The 17023-nt window shown below is 41.5% G+C and overlaps 1 protein-coding gene across 4 annotated transcripts in view; it reads right to left on the bottom strand.

Moving 5' to 3' along the window:
• The window catches only part of NPAS2 (neuronal PAS domain protein 2), a 103846-nt gene that overhangs the window by 8654 nt on the left and 78169 nt on the right, over window positions 1–17023 (bottom strand). For all 4 annotated transcript variants that reach the window (XM_082218606.1, XM_082218607.1, XM_082218608.1 and 1 more), the window contains 8 exons: window positions 15472–15590; window positions 14120–14202; window positions 12563–12669; window positions 9740–9887; window positions 8004–8085; window positions 6081–6222; window positions 5541–5638; window positions 4382–4528 (listed from right to left, as the gene is read on the bottom strand). In XM_082218606.1, the coding sequence (XP_082074732.1) occupies window positions 4382–4528; window positions 5541–5638; window positions 6081–6222; window positions 8004–8085; window positions 9740–9887; window positions 12563–12669; window positions 14120–14202; window positions 15472–15590 (926 nt within the window). The remainder of the gene's footprint in view (window positions 1–4381; window positions 4529–5540; window positions 5639–6080; window positions 6223–8003; window positions 8086–9739; window positions 9888–12562; window positions 12670–14119; window positions 14203–15471; window positions 15591–17023) is intronic.

Raw genomic sequence — 17023 nt, 5'->3', positions numbered from 1 at the left:
AATTCTTGCAAATATTTGAAGGTCAAACTAGATGTTACAAGCAAACACATGTTACTAAATTGCAACTAACACTTGGTTTATGGGAAATGAGCTTTTGGAGGGAGCAAATAAGAGCAGAGAAGTGATGGCTGCTGGTGGTAAACTCTTCCCTGTCCCCAGTTTTTCTGCTTCAAATTGTTTTCTTCTACTTCCCTCTTCATGGGATTCCAGATGGGGAAATGTGTGTGCAACCCCACAGGGGAGAAAAGTAGTTATCAGGAAAGGGGGTTAAGCACACACACTTTTCTGCTGACATTATCCCCATCTCACCCCAAGATAGAAAAAGCTTCCACTGGAATTTTAGCAAATGTGTTCCTGTCCAATAAGTAGCTTGGTTGTTTATGGAAGACAATTTTACTCGGCTACAAGTGATCGCCAAAGAAGAAGAAGAAGAAGACAGCCTCCAACAATCATATCCCTATACTTTTTTTCTGAAAAGACAACTTCCTTTTGCCGGCTATGAAAACAGGGTGGATTGTGCCTCCGTCCAGAAAAAACTTCAAGATAATAGAACAAGAAAAATATAAAGAATGAGGCTTCAACTTAAGGAATTCTAGCTATCTAGCAACACAAAAATGTTGAAAAACAAACGGAAATACAGAAGATGAGAAGCCATTGAAATGGAGCACAAGAGAGAGAACATGTGTGTGCAAAGATCCTAAAACTAAGTTTGAGATTGTTGCCTCAGTACATATACATGATCCCATGAGCTACGAACGTAGTACGAACAAATACAGTGGAGCCTCAGTTTTCGAGTGTCTCAGAAATCGAACATTTCAGCTTTCAAATGCCGAAAACCCAGAAGTAACTGCTTTGGTTTTCGAAGAATTTTCAGAAGCTGAACGTGCCACGCAGCTTCCGTTTTGAGTTTCCCTGTTGTATTGAGGCTGCCGCTTTCAGTATTCGGATGTTTCAGAAGCTGAACGGTGTTCCTGAACAGATTACATTCGAAAACCAAGGTTCCACTGTAATAGGAGTCATGCTGTTTAATTTCTGTACTGTGACAGATTGCCTCCAACCAATCATATGATAATGAGCTTTCATCGTGATTTGCTTGTGGGGTGTTTATAAACCTTCCCATTATTCTCATTCATTCACTCCACACTTTTCAATGCATTTCCCTGTCACTCTCCTAACAGCAAACAGTCTGTTGTTTTCTTTAAGTGCACTTGTTGCACTAACCCACTTCTATTGTGCAGGACTAAATGCATTTGGATACGGGACGCGGGTGGCGCTGTGGGTAAAACCTCAGCGCCTAGGACTTGCTGATCGCATGGTCAGTGGTTCGAATCCCCGCGGCGGGGTGCGCTCCCATCGTTCGGTCCCAGCGCCTGCCAACCTAGCAGTTCGAAAGCACCCCCGGGTGCAAGTAGATAAATAGGGACCGCTTACCAGCGGGAAGGTAAATGGTGTTCCGTGTGCTGCGCTGGCTCGCCAGATGCAGCTTCGTCACGCTGGCCACGTGACCCGGAAGTGTCTGCGGACAGCGCTGGCTCCCGGCCTCTAGAGTGAGATGAGTGCACAACCCTAGAGTCTGTCAAGACTGGCCCGTATGGGCAGGGGTACCTTTACCTTTACCTTTAAATGCACTTGGAACCTCTCGTGCAAAATACTGACAGTCAGGCACCTCAAGAGTGTTAGTGTCAAAACCTTTCTCCTCAGAAAAGGACAACACCAAAGTGCCAACACAGAAAGTACCGGTATTTCATTCACAGCGGCTTTGCCCAAGATTCTTACCATCCTGTCATGACTGGACCACTAAAGAAGAACTGAAATGCCACTGAAAAGAAAGGATTCCTCCCCCCACCCCCTTCAACATCGTAAACAAGTCTAAGTAGATAACGCCACTGCAGAATCTCACAACTACTTTTTCAGGGTGTCAAGACATGAGAAGAGTATTACTAATCTCTTCTAATTGGCAGTCTCATTAGTATTCTCATGAAAGAAGCAAAAGACATGAAAGCACAACACCTCTTGCATCTAGAAACAGACAGCATCATATTAGGGAGACAACGGAAGAAAGCTGTTCTATGGAAACCAGACATTTTAACCATCTGCGTTGATCGAACCAGGAAGCTCTTATCAACAGCAATTATTTTTACAATGTATCGGAAGCAAGGATGCCACACTAAATTTATAGCTATGAGACATTTATTTCAAAGATACCGTTTCTAACAAACTGCTGAAGGTGACGTTTTCCCTGTAAGGCTTGGTTCTACCCATATTATTTCCTTTCAACAATATTGCCGGGCTGCTTTTCTGCTACATGCCAAATATAGCCCCTTAATTCTCTTTTTGTGGTCCCAGCAAGTCTCTTCAAATTGCATTAATAAATTGCATACATTCCATGTAGCCCCATGACCAACGGACTCATTGTTAAAACCGTGTTTATGGAAGACAATCTTACTCGGCTACGAGCGATCGCCGAAGAAGATGATATCCCTAACAGTGCTGTAAAAAGATAAAGGTAAAGGACCCCTGACAGTTAAGTCCAGTCGTGAACGACTCTGGGATTGCGGTGCTCATCTCGCTTTACTGGCTGACGGATCCGACATTTGTCCACAGAAAGTTTTTCCAGGTCATGTGGCCAGCATAACTAAGCCACTTCTGGTGAAACCAGAGCAGCGTACAGAAATGCCGTTTACCTTCCTGCCGGAGTGGTACCTATTTATCTACTTGCACTTTGACGTGCTTTAGAACTGCTAGGTGGGCAGGAGCTGGAACTGAACAACGGGAGCTCACCCCGTCGCAGGGATTCGAACCACCGACCTCCCGATCGGCAAGCCCTAGGCTCTGTGGTATAGACCACAGCGCCACCCGCGTCTGTAGCTACAGCTACAGTGCTGTAGCACGGGTTAAAATTGAGCTCTTGTGTTTCATTCTATATTTCTCTCTCTACAAGGTAGAGACTCTGGGGTTGCAGCGCTCATCTCGCTTTATTGGCCGAGGAAGCCGGCGTACAGCTTCCGGGTCATGTGGCCAGCATGACTAAGCCGCTTCTGACAAACCAGAGCAGCGCATGGAAACGCCGTTTACCTTCCCGCTGAAGCGGTATCTATTTATCTACTTGCACTTTGATGTGCTTTCGAACTGCTAGGTTAGCAGGAGCAGGGACCAAGCAACGGGAGCTCACTCCGTTGCGGGGATTCAAACCGCCGACCTTCTGATCGGCAAGCCCTGGGCTCTGTGGTATAGACCACAGCGCCACCTGCGTCTGTAGCTACAGCTACAGTGCTGTAGCACGGGTTAAAATTGAGCTCTTGTGTTTCGTTCTATATTTCTCTCTCTACAAGGTACTATTAAGGAATAATGACCATAAGTCTATCCCAGGGGTGGCCAACTTCCAAGAGACTGCGATCTACTCACAGAGTTAAAAACTGGCAGTTATCTACCCCCTTTGTGGGGTTCAGCCCAAAGTTGAGCTTTTTTTAGGAAGGAAAGTCCTGTTTTTGGTGGTTCGGGTCATTTTAGGGGTGCAGGGCAAAGATGTTGAAGGTTTTTTTAGGGAAGGCCAAAGTTTTTTAGCTTCTTTCCTGGGAGCCACTGATCTACCGGTGATCTACCACAGACTTCCAATGATCTACCAGTAGATCACGATCTACCTGCTCTATCCAATCCTTTCATTTCTTTCACTCTTGAAGTCTCTGCTGAATTTTCTGTCCCCCTTCAGTATGGATCAGCATATTTTATTTGACACTTATTTAGTCCTCTCTGCCTTAAATATACTGAAATATTGTTGTTAGACTAACTGGAAGCATTAGGTCTGTCCATTCTCTGCTATGTATCAGAAACAAGAGTGTAACCAAAGGGGCTCCTGACCAAATGAATCTGGGAAGCTGTCTTATATGGAATCAGATCATAGGTTCATCTATCCCAGTATTTCCTGCTACGACTGGCAACAGTTCTCTCAGGTCTCAGGCATAAGTCTTTGGCAGCTTTGCTATTTCCTAAGTGAAAATGCCACAGATTGAAACTCAGACCACGCACCTACACTTTTCTCTTAAGTCTTTCAACACCAATCCTTTTATTCTGTCATTGGGAATAGAGGGCTTCCAACACTATGTATTCCTATGTAAACTAGGGAAGTGGGGAACTGCAGGAAGAATAGCTGGCAGAAGGTGTTGTTTTCCTGAGCCAGGTTCTGAAATCGGAAGTAAGCAAAATGCCCCTTGAAGAAGCAGCTGTGTAAGCTGGACTGCTGCATGCAGAAAACCCTCCTCCTCTGTGTGGTGGCCTATGGTGCATCAAGATGATTTGAGCGTGGAAATAAAGTTCTGCTCAAGAATTCTGCTACTCACTGAATCAAGAGTAATTTGTCTGAAAAATACGTTCTCCCGCTAACCTGTATGTTGGAATCCTGCACGATGCACAGCTGTTCCTGGATTTTCTGCAGCTCTTCCTGCTGCCACTGAATATTGGCTTGCAGTATTCGAGTCCTCTGCTCAAGCTGGTCTTTGATAGTTTGGAACATGTTAAACTGAGATGAGAGCTGAAACAAGAAAACAAAGAGCAATGTTACTTTTCTAGTAAGTACAGTAACTTTTGTTCCAGGAGGCTGCTTTGCTGTATTTCTAAGAATATTGTTACCTGCATTATACTACTGCTCTTGCATAAGGAACGATGCATGTCTGAGACCTAGAAGCTGTAAGTAAAGCATTTTTAACTTACTTTGCAGTCTGTAGGGTTTCACCTAAAAAGTGGCAAAATGGGGGTCAGCTGCTTCACGCAGCTGAATGGCGTTAAATAAGGTTTAATAACCTATTCCTATGCTTCATTAATATGCATAATGACTGGGTTTAATACTCTGCTACTGGGGCTCTCTATGTGCTAGCCCCATGTTTTTAAAAACAGGCACCAGCCATTTTTCTTTTCCTTTTAACCCACACATGGGGGTACCTGAAGGATTAAATATAATTAATACCTTCTCTTAACAATTCCCATCATTCGCAAGATAAGCACATACTGATTACTGGTGTTACAGCACTAATATCTCTTTGACCACAAGTGCAGACCACCTGTGGTCAAAATAATACAAGAGTGTGAAAGGAGGCGGCTTCAGCAAATATTCCTTGATAGCTAGAAAAAAGAGCCTGGGCAGAAGAGTTAGAGCACCTATCTCTGATCATGATAACTCCAGTTTGTGTGTGTGTACCTTCCCCTCCATACAAGTGTCTTGCCAATATTTTTTTTTATTGTCTCTAACTTCAGGGGAACCAGTGGCAGAGAGGACTTCCTAGACATAGAAAAGAAAAGCCCTTAATTCATCTAGACACTCCTGAGCATGCTCAAGAGGGTCATGGCATGCCAGTATGAATGGAAAAGTTTTAGTTTGCTATGCCTCCCAATTCAATTAAGTGAAAACAAAAAAATCATTTTACTCTCACTAACTTAAAACCTATTTAAAGCTCCTGTCCTCCATCAGTTTGGTACACACCTGTGTATCTATTTCATGGAAGTTCTTTTAATGTTTCTGTTCACTTGAACTTTTTTTTCCACCTTACCTGAGAAGCGGCAGGTTGGCTAGATCTCTGCAAGTCCTCCTGCATAGTGGGACTTCTTTGCAGGGAGGGAGAGTATGGGATGAGCTTTGCTCTTGTGGCTATAAAATAACATTTACCATTTAGAACAGAGTTGTTAAAAGTTTCTATTAATGTATACAAAAAGACTGGATCACTGGAATGGCAATAAAGGAAGTTGACTATAGAACAAAACCACCAGCTTTCGTCAACCTGCACCCTCTAGTTCTGGACTACAGCTCTGGCTGGAGCAGAAGGGAGTTGATGTTGTAACCCACTCTGAAATTGCACTCCAATAACTAGCAGGTAGTAAATGTTTCAAATAAGACAATGCCCTGTTGTGTTAGAATTATCCTTTCTGTTGGTCATGCTCCATGCGTGCAAGCCTGTGTTACTCTTTCCACACCATTCTGGCTTATACTGGCAGTATAACAGTATAAAATTATCAGTTTCAAAGTAGCATCTGCATAGAGACCACATCTGAAGGGCGGTATACAAATTTAATAAATAATAACAACAACTTACATGCTGTGTCAGGCAAGGATGTAGGCAAAGATTTGTGTGAGCCCTGAGAGGATACAGAAAGAGTCCGACTGGTGTCGAGGATTGACGTGCCTAATTCAAGAGCGTTAAAGTGCTGTTGAGGATCCAGTTCTGATCCACTGTCCTTAAAAAACAAAGCAAACATCCTAAACGTTTCTGAAAGTTTCGAACTTACAAATGAATTTGGTTATAAATCATCTGGGTTTATTGAGGGAGAGGTCTTTTTTCGGTATCAGCACAACCCTATATACACATTTACTCAGAAGTAAGCGCCTTTGTGTTCGATGGGAACAGCTCCCTAGAAATTCCCAGTGAGCTCAACTGTTCATTGGGACAGACTACTGCAACCATGTTTCTCTGCTTCTCAAAGAATAGCACTGGCTGCCAACTAGCTACCAGGCTAAATTGAAGGTGCTGTTACTGGTGTACAATGCCCTATGCAGCTCGGAACAAGGATACATAAAAGATGGCCTCAACCTGTGCAGGACAGCATTGCATAGATGCAATTTCATCAGGTGGTCTGTTCCGCACAATGTCTGAATCATGCCTTTAATGTGGCAGCACCAGGCCTTTGAAACTCCCTGCTATTACATATTACCAATGTGTCTTGTCTATTGTCTTTTCAGAGCCTACTGATGACCTTCCTTTCCCCCACAAGCCTTTTGTGTGGAGCTGCTTATCCAAGTACTGGATTTGAAACTGTTTTTAGTGTATCTTTTAGGATTTTATGTCTTCATTGTTAATTGATTTGAGATTGTTTCACATGAAGTGATTCATAAATTGAATTAACAACAACAACAATAATAGCAATAACAATAATGTGTGTCTAGAATTGCAGTTTTAACTCCATGTATCAAATAGTTAAAGTGCACCCATTTTTTACTGTCTTCAGTATGCAATACAGCGTTTAACGTCACATCTAGCCTGGCCTTTTGTATCCACGTTTCTGAGCAACAGAAGCTTCAAGTAGTTTTCTGTAAGATACTCATAAAAGACTCAGTTATTAACTTCATTAAGCAGTGAAAATCACAAGAACTCAGTCCTTAGATGCAGCTACTGTATAATCTGCTTTAATAGGTAGGAAGCTATGTACTTAGGAATGAGCCCAGGCCAATCCCCAGAGAACTTCAAAAGAAATGATTCTTAATTCTTGGCTTATAATGCATCTGCCTTTCATTGCCTGCTTCTTCCTATATGCTCTAGTGTCAAATTCGCATATTCTTTCAATTTTATACTCAACCATGAGATTATGTGGGCAGGGGGTTTGCTTGTCTGTCACCTCCCGTGATTGGTCATTCAAAAATCAAAAGAGGTATGCATTTGTACAACTGCAGTGACCTTTGTATTGACACAGGGATTGAAAAAAAAATGCATAAGAACACCACACGCAACCAATCAAGAACACCCTCAACACAAATCAGGTGGAAAGTAGGCTTATCTGAGATTACTCATCGCCTTATAAACTATGGTCACCTAGCAGGCAGTGACCATAGTGAGGAACAGGCAATGGAAGACATAAAGAAAACCCCAGGTCCATCTATATGGGACAATCTTAGTGATCAAATCAATACACATTATTACCATCTGAACACAGTAGCTAAAGTCACCCTATGTGTCTTACCCTTTACATTTAAAAAGTTATTCCCTTTCAGAGGCACATGATTGTCCCAAAGGTCATAATGGATATCTCTTATTTTGCAAGCTACCATTCCCTCATTTCTGCAATTGTATTCTGGAAAATAGAATGGGAATGTGTTCCCAGCCATGTCTTACTCCATTAAGTTAAGTTCACATAGAGACTTATAGCACTTAAATAATGATACGCAAGGTTGGTGATTACCGACATATGAGCTGCATAAAATAGAAAACAAAGAAAACCCTCTGAAAACAGCCATTTTAGCATACCTTTAGTACTGAAGAGATTATCTCTGAAGGTGCATTTTCCAAAATCATATTCCGTCGCCTTTCCACTCGAACATCTGCATAACTGAACATTATTATTTTCTGTGGAGATCTACCTTCCATTCCACTATTCTGAAAGCACTATTAAAGGCAACTGGCAGTTTATTACATGATTAACTCCAGAAATTATTTGCAGTTAAAATCCACAGGTCATATAATCCAAATGTGTATAATAATGTAATGGATTACATTTTACGTTTAACTTCTGCCCATTTTTACCCAGTTTTCAAAACAAAAAGAAAACATCATCTGTAATCATATAATTACTTGAGACTAGGTTCCATGGCTTTACACATGATGCTCTTCATACATACTTGGAAAAAGTTCACGTGTAAACACGTATTTGCAACCTTGTATACAATTTTGGTACATGTACTCATGATTAGCCTTGTCCCTACCACACCCCAAGTACAGGTTAGCAATTGCAGAAAGGCTTATGTATAATGCATGAAATTGTTCTACCTCCCAAACTAGCAGGTATATGATTGTAATCAGAGTATTTCTCTAGAGTCTAATTAGCATGCCAATACAGAATTAATGTTTGTAACAAAATATTGGGATCTTTCCAACAAAGTCATTTTGTCTATACAAAGTCTTCTGATTGCACAACTGAACTTCCCCCCCGTCTCCATTTCCCGCGTCCATCCTTCGAACAGATTTGGCGGGTACACGGGGGGGGGGGGGGGAGAGAGAGAGAAAATCCAATTTTCAAGCAGAAGTCCTTGCATGAAAGGGACAATTTGGCTAGATAACAATTGATTGTATGGTAAAGCATATGCCTTATTTCCAGACAAGAGACTATCAATGAAGCAAGTACCTCAGCAAGATGGCCCTAGTCTAACTACAGTGGTACCTTGCTTCTCAAATTTAATATATTCCGAAATGGTTCAAAAACCAAGACTTCTGATTGGCTGCAGGAGCTTCCTGTACTCAAACGGAAGCTGTGGAAGCCGCGTCGGACGTTCAGCTTCCGAAAAACATTCGCAAACCGAACACCCACATGTTGGGGAGCCGATTTGTTCGGGAACCAAGTCGTTCAACTACCAAGGTACCACTGTAGTCCCTGTGACCCATGAGTGGTTTTATTCCATTGCACCCAGCATGCTCAAACTCTCTAAGACTGCCCTTAAAAGTTGGATTAACTACCACAGAACCAAACTAGGGCCCTGATGAATTATACATTTCCTCAAAGACTACCTTAGCACATGCAATAAATGTTGTGGTGGCTGCTTGTAATGCAACCGTATGCAGATTTCTCCGTGGAGCAAGACATTTGTGCGACATTATCTCGCGAGGCGGCACTGGCAATGTTCATCTTTGCAGACTAAGAAAAAGACGAGGGTGGAATGCGAGAGAGTTGGCCAATCGACACACTGGTCAGCTTCACACTGCCTTTGCTGTAGCAAGGTTGTGTTATATATGGAGTCACCTCACAAATGTCTTCGTATGTGGCATTTACAACTAGTATGATAGAAAGAATGAGTTTATTCTTGCCCTAAGCTCAGTAAGAAATTCCCCCTAGCTCATAACATATTGGACGTTCCTTTTCAATGTGACAGGAAAATAAGTAGCTGTGGTTGTCCTATGTGCGTCTCTTAACCAAGCTTTTATTTGCTCTTGTCCTGCAATGAGTACTCTACCGATCGGCACAACAGCAATGTCACTCAATTTCTCCATACCTTACTACCGTGTGGGTGCATACGATGAATTCTGGTTTGGAGTTCCACTGGTGATAGGTGATATAATAATGTGTTTGCAGCCAGATCCACTGCTGTCCTTTGGTCAGAAACCGGTAGCAGCAAGACTTCCCTTTGCCAAACTGCATTACTGTTTGTGGACACACACAAAATGCACATGGCATCAAAGATTTCAAGATCTGAAAAACATCCTTTCAAAAAAATGATTTTAGCTGATCTACATGCAGCTTTCTTAAGAGGGGCTTCGGAAACTTCAGTTTGGTACAGGACACAGCAGCAAGAATGCACGTGGGAGCATGTTTTCTATTGGTTAGAATTACACTAGTTGCTTAAAAAAATGTACCATTTAGGGTGTGTGATTAAATCCTCCAAGATGCTGATCTGAGAACAGAATTTTGCCACAAACTCTATAAAATGGATTCATTCCTAAATTATTCATAGGTATATTAACTGAGAATACTGAAGGATATTTGAAGAAATAAAAAGAAAAGAGAATTTGAAATCCTGTACAACTGATAATTTGCTTAAGAAAGAGTTAAAGGAATTAAGGCATTTTAGTACTTCTGCAGTGGAAATTCCATTCTTGTACAGTAACAATGAGAGAGAAACAAACAAACAAAATACATATAAAATGTACTAGTTAAAATGAGTTATATTTTGTTTGCTACTGCTGATCACCAGAGTAGGTGCAATGAGGTGCTAAGATGGACAAACAGAGCACGTATGGAATCACAGTGTTTGAAGGTATCTCAAAGGTCCAACTTTTGCAGATGCAGGAGATCCACTACACAGTATTCCTGATAAGTGCCTCTCCAGCCTCCACTTAAAAACCTCTGAGGCATGTTTGTTGGATTGTCAAATGGCATGTGTCATCAAGAAGTTCTTAATCCTTAGATGAAACGCTTCTCTTGAAATCTGAAGCCATTGGTTTGGGTCCTAGGCTATGGAGCAACAGTAAACAAATTGGGTCCATCACCTATGTGATAGCCCATCAAATATGGGGAGAAGGAGAAACGGGTTATACACGACAGCTTCCCAATACACCTGTTATGTTTAGCATTGTTTACTCTCCAGCTGACATGGATCCGTTCAGGCAGAGACAACACAGACCTGGGTCAACCCAAGGATGTTGAAGAAATATGAATTGGGAAAGTGCCAGAACTGAAGGCCCTTTTCTTCACTGTGGCACATCTCCCATCCAGGAAACCCAGTTTCTCCCCTCAAGGAAACCCATCAATGGATAGCTGCTCTGTATGGGATGTTTTATACACTGGGCAGCAATTCACATTGGTTCAGCCCAGCTGATTTTACTCTTCTTTCTTTCCCCTGTGAAATGTTCCATGTTTTATTACTGTATGACTGAAAGAAAGCATGGTGTTATTTCTTAAGTTTTACACGGTGCCTAAGCAAATTTAGGATTAATAACTAATGCTATTACTACAAATAAAATAATAGTAATTATAATGTCATGTCACAACCTAAGTGAGAGATACAAAGGTTGCAGCAACATGATGGAGGAGGCTGGTCCATTATGGTGACAAATTTTTGTCTGCCTTTAGCCAGCCCCCAGCCCCCCGCTTGCCTTTATACTTATAACCAGTCCGTGGGATGGTCCTGGCTGTCAGCTTCACCCTTCTTAGTCTCAGTTATAGTTGTAGAACTCAGCAGAGAAGAGGATGGGGACAAATGTAAATTAAGTAGGCGCCATCTGCCATTGGCTTTGGCCCCTCTTGTCAATGATGGCCACTCTGCCTTTTGCCCTACATGTCCCAATGGGCATCAGACACCACTGATGGTTTATTCAGACAGGACCGAAGTGTCTTATTAATAGAAGAAGTTAACAAAAGAACATGATTTAATATTTAAAAACTTTGAACTTTCTATGACAGCGTAGCTTAAATTAATTTAGCTGGACTCTCATCGGCACCATGTTTGTGATCAAATGTATTCAAGATATACTGCCAGATTAATCTCATTTTACACCAATCAGTCATGATTTGACAGATGAGCTTAACTTTGTATTCTGCACCAGAAAGCTGAAAATTAATTTTGAAGAGTGCCATTCATGTGAGTAGCAGGACACTTACAGACAAACAACAGACATGGCAAGCAATATTAGATTTGATTTGTGTTGAGTCGTTCGAGGTTTTAATTTAATGCTTCAGCTTTGCCTAATTAGCAGTTGTTGAGTATTATTGGATATATGTACTATTTTGACAACTCCGCCTCCCAAGATTTCATATCCAATCAGGAGCTAAGCAAGTCAATCCACATGAAGAATAAAATGTAGACAAATCAGTTTGCATTACACAAATGGCTAGCCTCAAATGACTACTTATTATTTATAATAATACTGTATTAGTATTATGTATTTATTTATATCCTGCCTTTTTCCCTGACAGGGACTCATAATACTCTCTGAACTCTAGAATATGGACATTGAAGTGTTAAATTAAAGGTAGAGGTTAGGGCCCCCCAGATATTGTTGTATTCCAACCCGCGTCAGCCCTAGCCAATCATCAAATATGGCAGATGCTGGGTAGTCCACCAAGATCTGGAAGTCCACATCTTACCCATCTCTACTGTAAATCTTAAACCAAAAATGAATATAATTCACTAACAGGTTTACTAGTATCACCAGCAGGCTCTCTTTGTGTGTGTGGAGAAGGAGCGGGAGCTCCATTGCTAAAACCAATGGTTTAGTTGAGTTGGATGCAACCCAATGTCTTCAGATTTTCATTTCTATCTTTGCTATCACACGGAAACAAACTGAATTCCCCTTACTGTAGGTAATGTCATACTCACAGTGTTCGTGGCAGCGTGCCAAGAGCTGAAGGTCATCTATATGATAGTAATCATATCCAGAAGTTCCCAGCACTTCAAAAGGCAAATATCCTATAATCGGTGGTGCTCTGTATCACAGTAAAATGCAAATGATTTTATTAAACCATTAAAAATATCATCAGCAGTGCTCAACCCTTATTCTCTCTTCCCACCCCAAAAACTCTGAAAGTTACTCCACCTAGGCACCAAAACAATAAGCAGGGCAACAGACTATTTGAGACTGCTTCGTATTACTGGAACTCAGCAGGGAGGTAAAACCTCTTGTGCACAACTCACCATTTTTTTAAATAAAGTGCTTAAACTAAACGAAGGAAAGCAGAAAGGTAGAACGAAAGGTAGAAATAAAGCAGGAAGGTTTACACAAGTTCACTCTGTAGAGCGACACGACTGGTTAATTCACAACTGTGCACAGTATGTTGACAGGCCTCCAAATATGTCTCTCAGCGATAGGAACAAACATCCTCCAGGTTGTTGTTGTTTTTTAAGTCACTGGTTTAGATTGAGATGCCATGTAGCAATAAAAACTTCCAAGCGTTGCTACAGTGGCTTGGGGGAAATGTTGCAATGAGTTTTTAAAGTGTTTCTACCTTAAAAAGGCAAAAGGTAAAGGACCCCTGGACAGTTAAGTCCAGTCAAAGGCGACTCTGGGGTTGCGGTGCTCATCTCACTTTACAGGCCAATGGAGCTGGCATTTGTCCGCAGACAGTTTTTCTGGGTCATGTGGCCAACATGACTAAATCGCTTCTGGCGAACCAGAGCAGCGCACGAAAAGACTGTTTTCCTTCCCACCAGAGCAGTACCTATTTATCTACTTGCACTTTTTGGCGTGCTTTCAAACTGCTAGGTTGGCAGGAGCAGGGACCGAGCAACGGGAGCTCACCCCGTCGCAGGGATTCGAACCACCGACCTTTTGATCGGCAAGCCCAAGAGGCTCAGTGGTTTAGACCACAGCGCCACCCACGTCCCTTGTTTCTACCTTAAAACCCATTAAAGCAAGATAACTCTTCATAATTGTAAGTAATAACAGGGGGGAAAGGGTACACAAAAAAATAGCTGAAATTAACCACGTTTACCTCAGATGTATGGACAGCAAGATGCATGGTACTGCACATTAAAAATGAAAACATGAAGATAGAAGATGACAGTATTATTTTCCTTTAGTATTATGGGGTTGTTGTTTTTTTGCCTGGTCTGGATTTTGTTGCTTGTCAAGTCTGTTAGTTTAACTATATTATTGGGAGAGATCCAACACAACTATATGGAACACATTTTGGGGGGCACACAGAAGGCTGGATGGTGCAGAAGAGAAATCTGAAGCCACACAGTGCAATCAGGCAGATGTTGTCATAGGTCACCCATTGCATAAATATATTGTGTCTGAATCATTCTCACACTTTTGAACACTGCCCCGTAATCCTCTGATGGACAATTAAGTAACTTCAAATAAATACGATAAATAAACAGTAGTAAATTCTCTAAGAAAACATAAAGTATAGTCGTCTTCTTTTTTTAACCAACCTGGGATCCAGAAACAAAAATTTCCATTCCAAACTGTGTCTTGAAGTGAATTCCTCTAAAGGTTCTTCAGCGATGCACATTTCCTGTATTAGAATAAAATTCTGAGTGACTGTAGTACCTTTATTGCCATTTAATTTGCTTTTTTTTCTTAAATGTTAGTGAACAACATGTGAAAGGAATAGAAAAGAAAAATTAAATATCTCCGTCTAATAGCTAAATAGCAACTCCATCCAGTTTATTAGTTTTAACTGGTGCTGGGCTACTTATTCTGGATATAATGACAAAACAGATTAAATGTTTTCATTCCTAACATAGTTCAGCCTGGATAGCTCAGTTAGTAAGAACATGGTGCTGATAACACCAAGGTTGTAGGTTTGATCCCTGTATGGGACAGCTGCATATTCGTGTGTTGCAGGGAGTTGGACTACTTGATCCTCAGGGTCCCTTCCAAGGCTACATTTCTATTATTCTATTAACTGTTTTGGAAAATTTTACAGCTAGATGGATACTGATGAAAACAACCTCTTTCTGTTGAGTGGAGTCCACTCCAGCTAAAATAAAATAAAAACTTACTTAACACAGAGTCTGAAATTGTTGAGAGTCCCTAGACCCAGCACTTTTTGGCATACATATTTGGAGACTGAACACGAGGATGACAAATCCTATGATAAGCACTCCTGAGGTAGAGATCACTCTCCACAGGGAGGCCTGCTCTTGAAGCAATGTAACATGTGCATTGGCCCATTCTGTTCCACGAAGAAAGCCCCTCAGATTGCTTTTGCAGACATGAGACAACAACTGCATTCCATCCCTAGTTCCACATACATGGGCAGATGTTTTGGATAAGTATCAAACTGACCAGGATCAGATTATCAGCTGACTTACCAGCAGCAGAGGGATGGGGTGGTGGTGGCAATCTCAGAGAGGTATTTCTAACAACTTATTTACTTAGGACATTTATATCCTCGCTTTCCGGGCTCCGGCCCAACAATACCTGATTTTAGCTTCAGCAAGATGCCTGCATTATTATCTGCAAGATGCCTGCTGGCAGTTGACTTGAAAAGTTGCATGCATTGCCTCACGGAGCCTCAAGGTGCTCCCCTGCTGCTTTTTGTACCAATTTACCTTCAGAAATATTGAACACCTTACCGACGGCCATTCCGTTATGCCAAGGTACAATGTATGTCCCTGCTCTGCAAGCCATGGCTTTGGGAGGAGCCACCATATACGGAGAGAGGAGGCTCCGCCTATCCCTAACGCCTTGTACACACTCCTGAGTGGGAAGATAAGGGACTGAAAGGGCTGATAGGACTACAAAGACTTTTAACAGACTCTAAGACATACACACTTGCCTTTAGAAACTGAGGTGTTGCCAGTCGAACAGTAGCGACAAAGCAGACTTGTTTTCCTAGTGGTGTTCTGTAACCTCTTGGAACAGCACCATCAAAGCCATTACAAGCAGATATAGGCACTGGATAAGAAAAGTGCGAGACAAAGAGTTGTGCCTTTTAGTGTATTTAGCTCCCACTATTTTATACATATAGAAATGCGCCGATACTAGGTATCACTCAGAGAGGTATGTGTCTGGGCAGTGCTTTTAAGGTTATGTATGTGTATATGTATGTATTATTTTTAAGGAATTAGCTGAATAAAAAAAAAATGAAGTCACAACTTAAAGTCAAGCTAGAAAGTAAAATGGAGGGTATTCAACACTAAGCTTTACTCAGTGTAGGCTTTCCGAAATTAATGGCCCGAACGTATAGTCTTCATTCATTCATTCAGTCTACTCTTGAGTGAACCTTAGTTGACTACCCCCTCCCTGCCAATAAATTGTGTCTTTAAAAATTGGTCATTGCTGAACAGCAGTATAGCAGATGGGCTGGAGAACGATGTCAAGTGAGAAGCAATAGGTGGGAGGAGATGCTGAAGCCCCTCAAGATAGATGGGAGGGGTTGGGATAGATAGAAGTAGGAAGAAGAGATAAAGATCACCATTCCCCTCAAACTCAGTCGTCCGTCCCCCCCCCCCCGGAAAAATCTCTCCTAGCTTTACAGGTTTTCAGCACAGCACAGATTTGAAATGTGTGACCATGACGTCTCATTCCACTCTCGGAGAAGCTTCCACTTCCCTATTAGCGAAATGTGTCACTTTCAGTGCTGTGGAATATGATTCTGTTTTTCCTGGTCGATCCAATTCTGGCTGATATTTACCTCCTTTATTACAGGCTAGTTGTGTGCAGATATATTTTCTGCCCTGCCCATGAGTATTGAAATATGCAATCTGCTACCTACGCTCTGAGTTGTGCAATTCTGGAAAAAGCACAGCATGAGATTCTGGCTGCTAGCCTGAAACCAAAAGGTTATATAAAAAAAAAACCCTAGAGGATATAGTTTTTAAAACACTTGTTTTCATGTCGAAATTATATTCCATTTGTTTCTGCGCTGAATTAAGCATCTATTTCATCAAATAACAGTACCTGTCTATTATTTCACATCTTAATTCATTTTGCCATGACTGAAGAAAAAAGGCTCAATTCACAGAGACACACAGCCAAACAGATATCGCTTCTCATGCAGAAATGCATCTGCATCAAAAACGCAGTTGTGTATTTGCTGTTGCATCACCACTGTGCCCATTTTCACTTGTGCACCACAAAGATGCTTTTAAACATTTATGTAATGGCTAAAAGGGGTTTCTGCACTGGTGTGCGTCTGATAAGATGGTCCTTTTATATTGGTAAATTCAGATTCATATGAAACTAAGAAAAAAGAATGCTTCACCACAATTTTTTTTAAAAATGCTGTTAGTTATATGGTCTGGCACCAACCAGTTATGCAGCGTTTATACAGTCTTGCGGACTGTGGAATTGTGAGTTCTGACAAGCACAGTGTGAATACGATATGA

Source organism: Podarcis vaucheri (assembly GCF_965113315.1).
Source record: "Podarcis vaucheri genome assembly, chromosome: 4".
Classification (NCBI taxonomy): domain Eukaryota; kingdom Metazoa; phylum Chordata; class Lepidosauria; order Squamata; family Lacertidae; genus Podarcis; species Podarcis vaucheri.
This window is presented reverse-complemented; position numbering and strand designations above follow the sequence as displayed.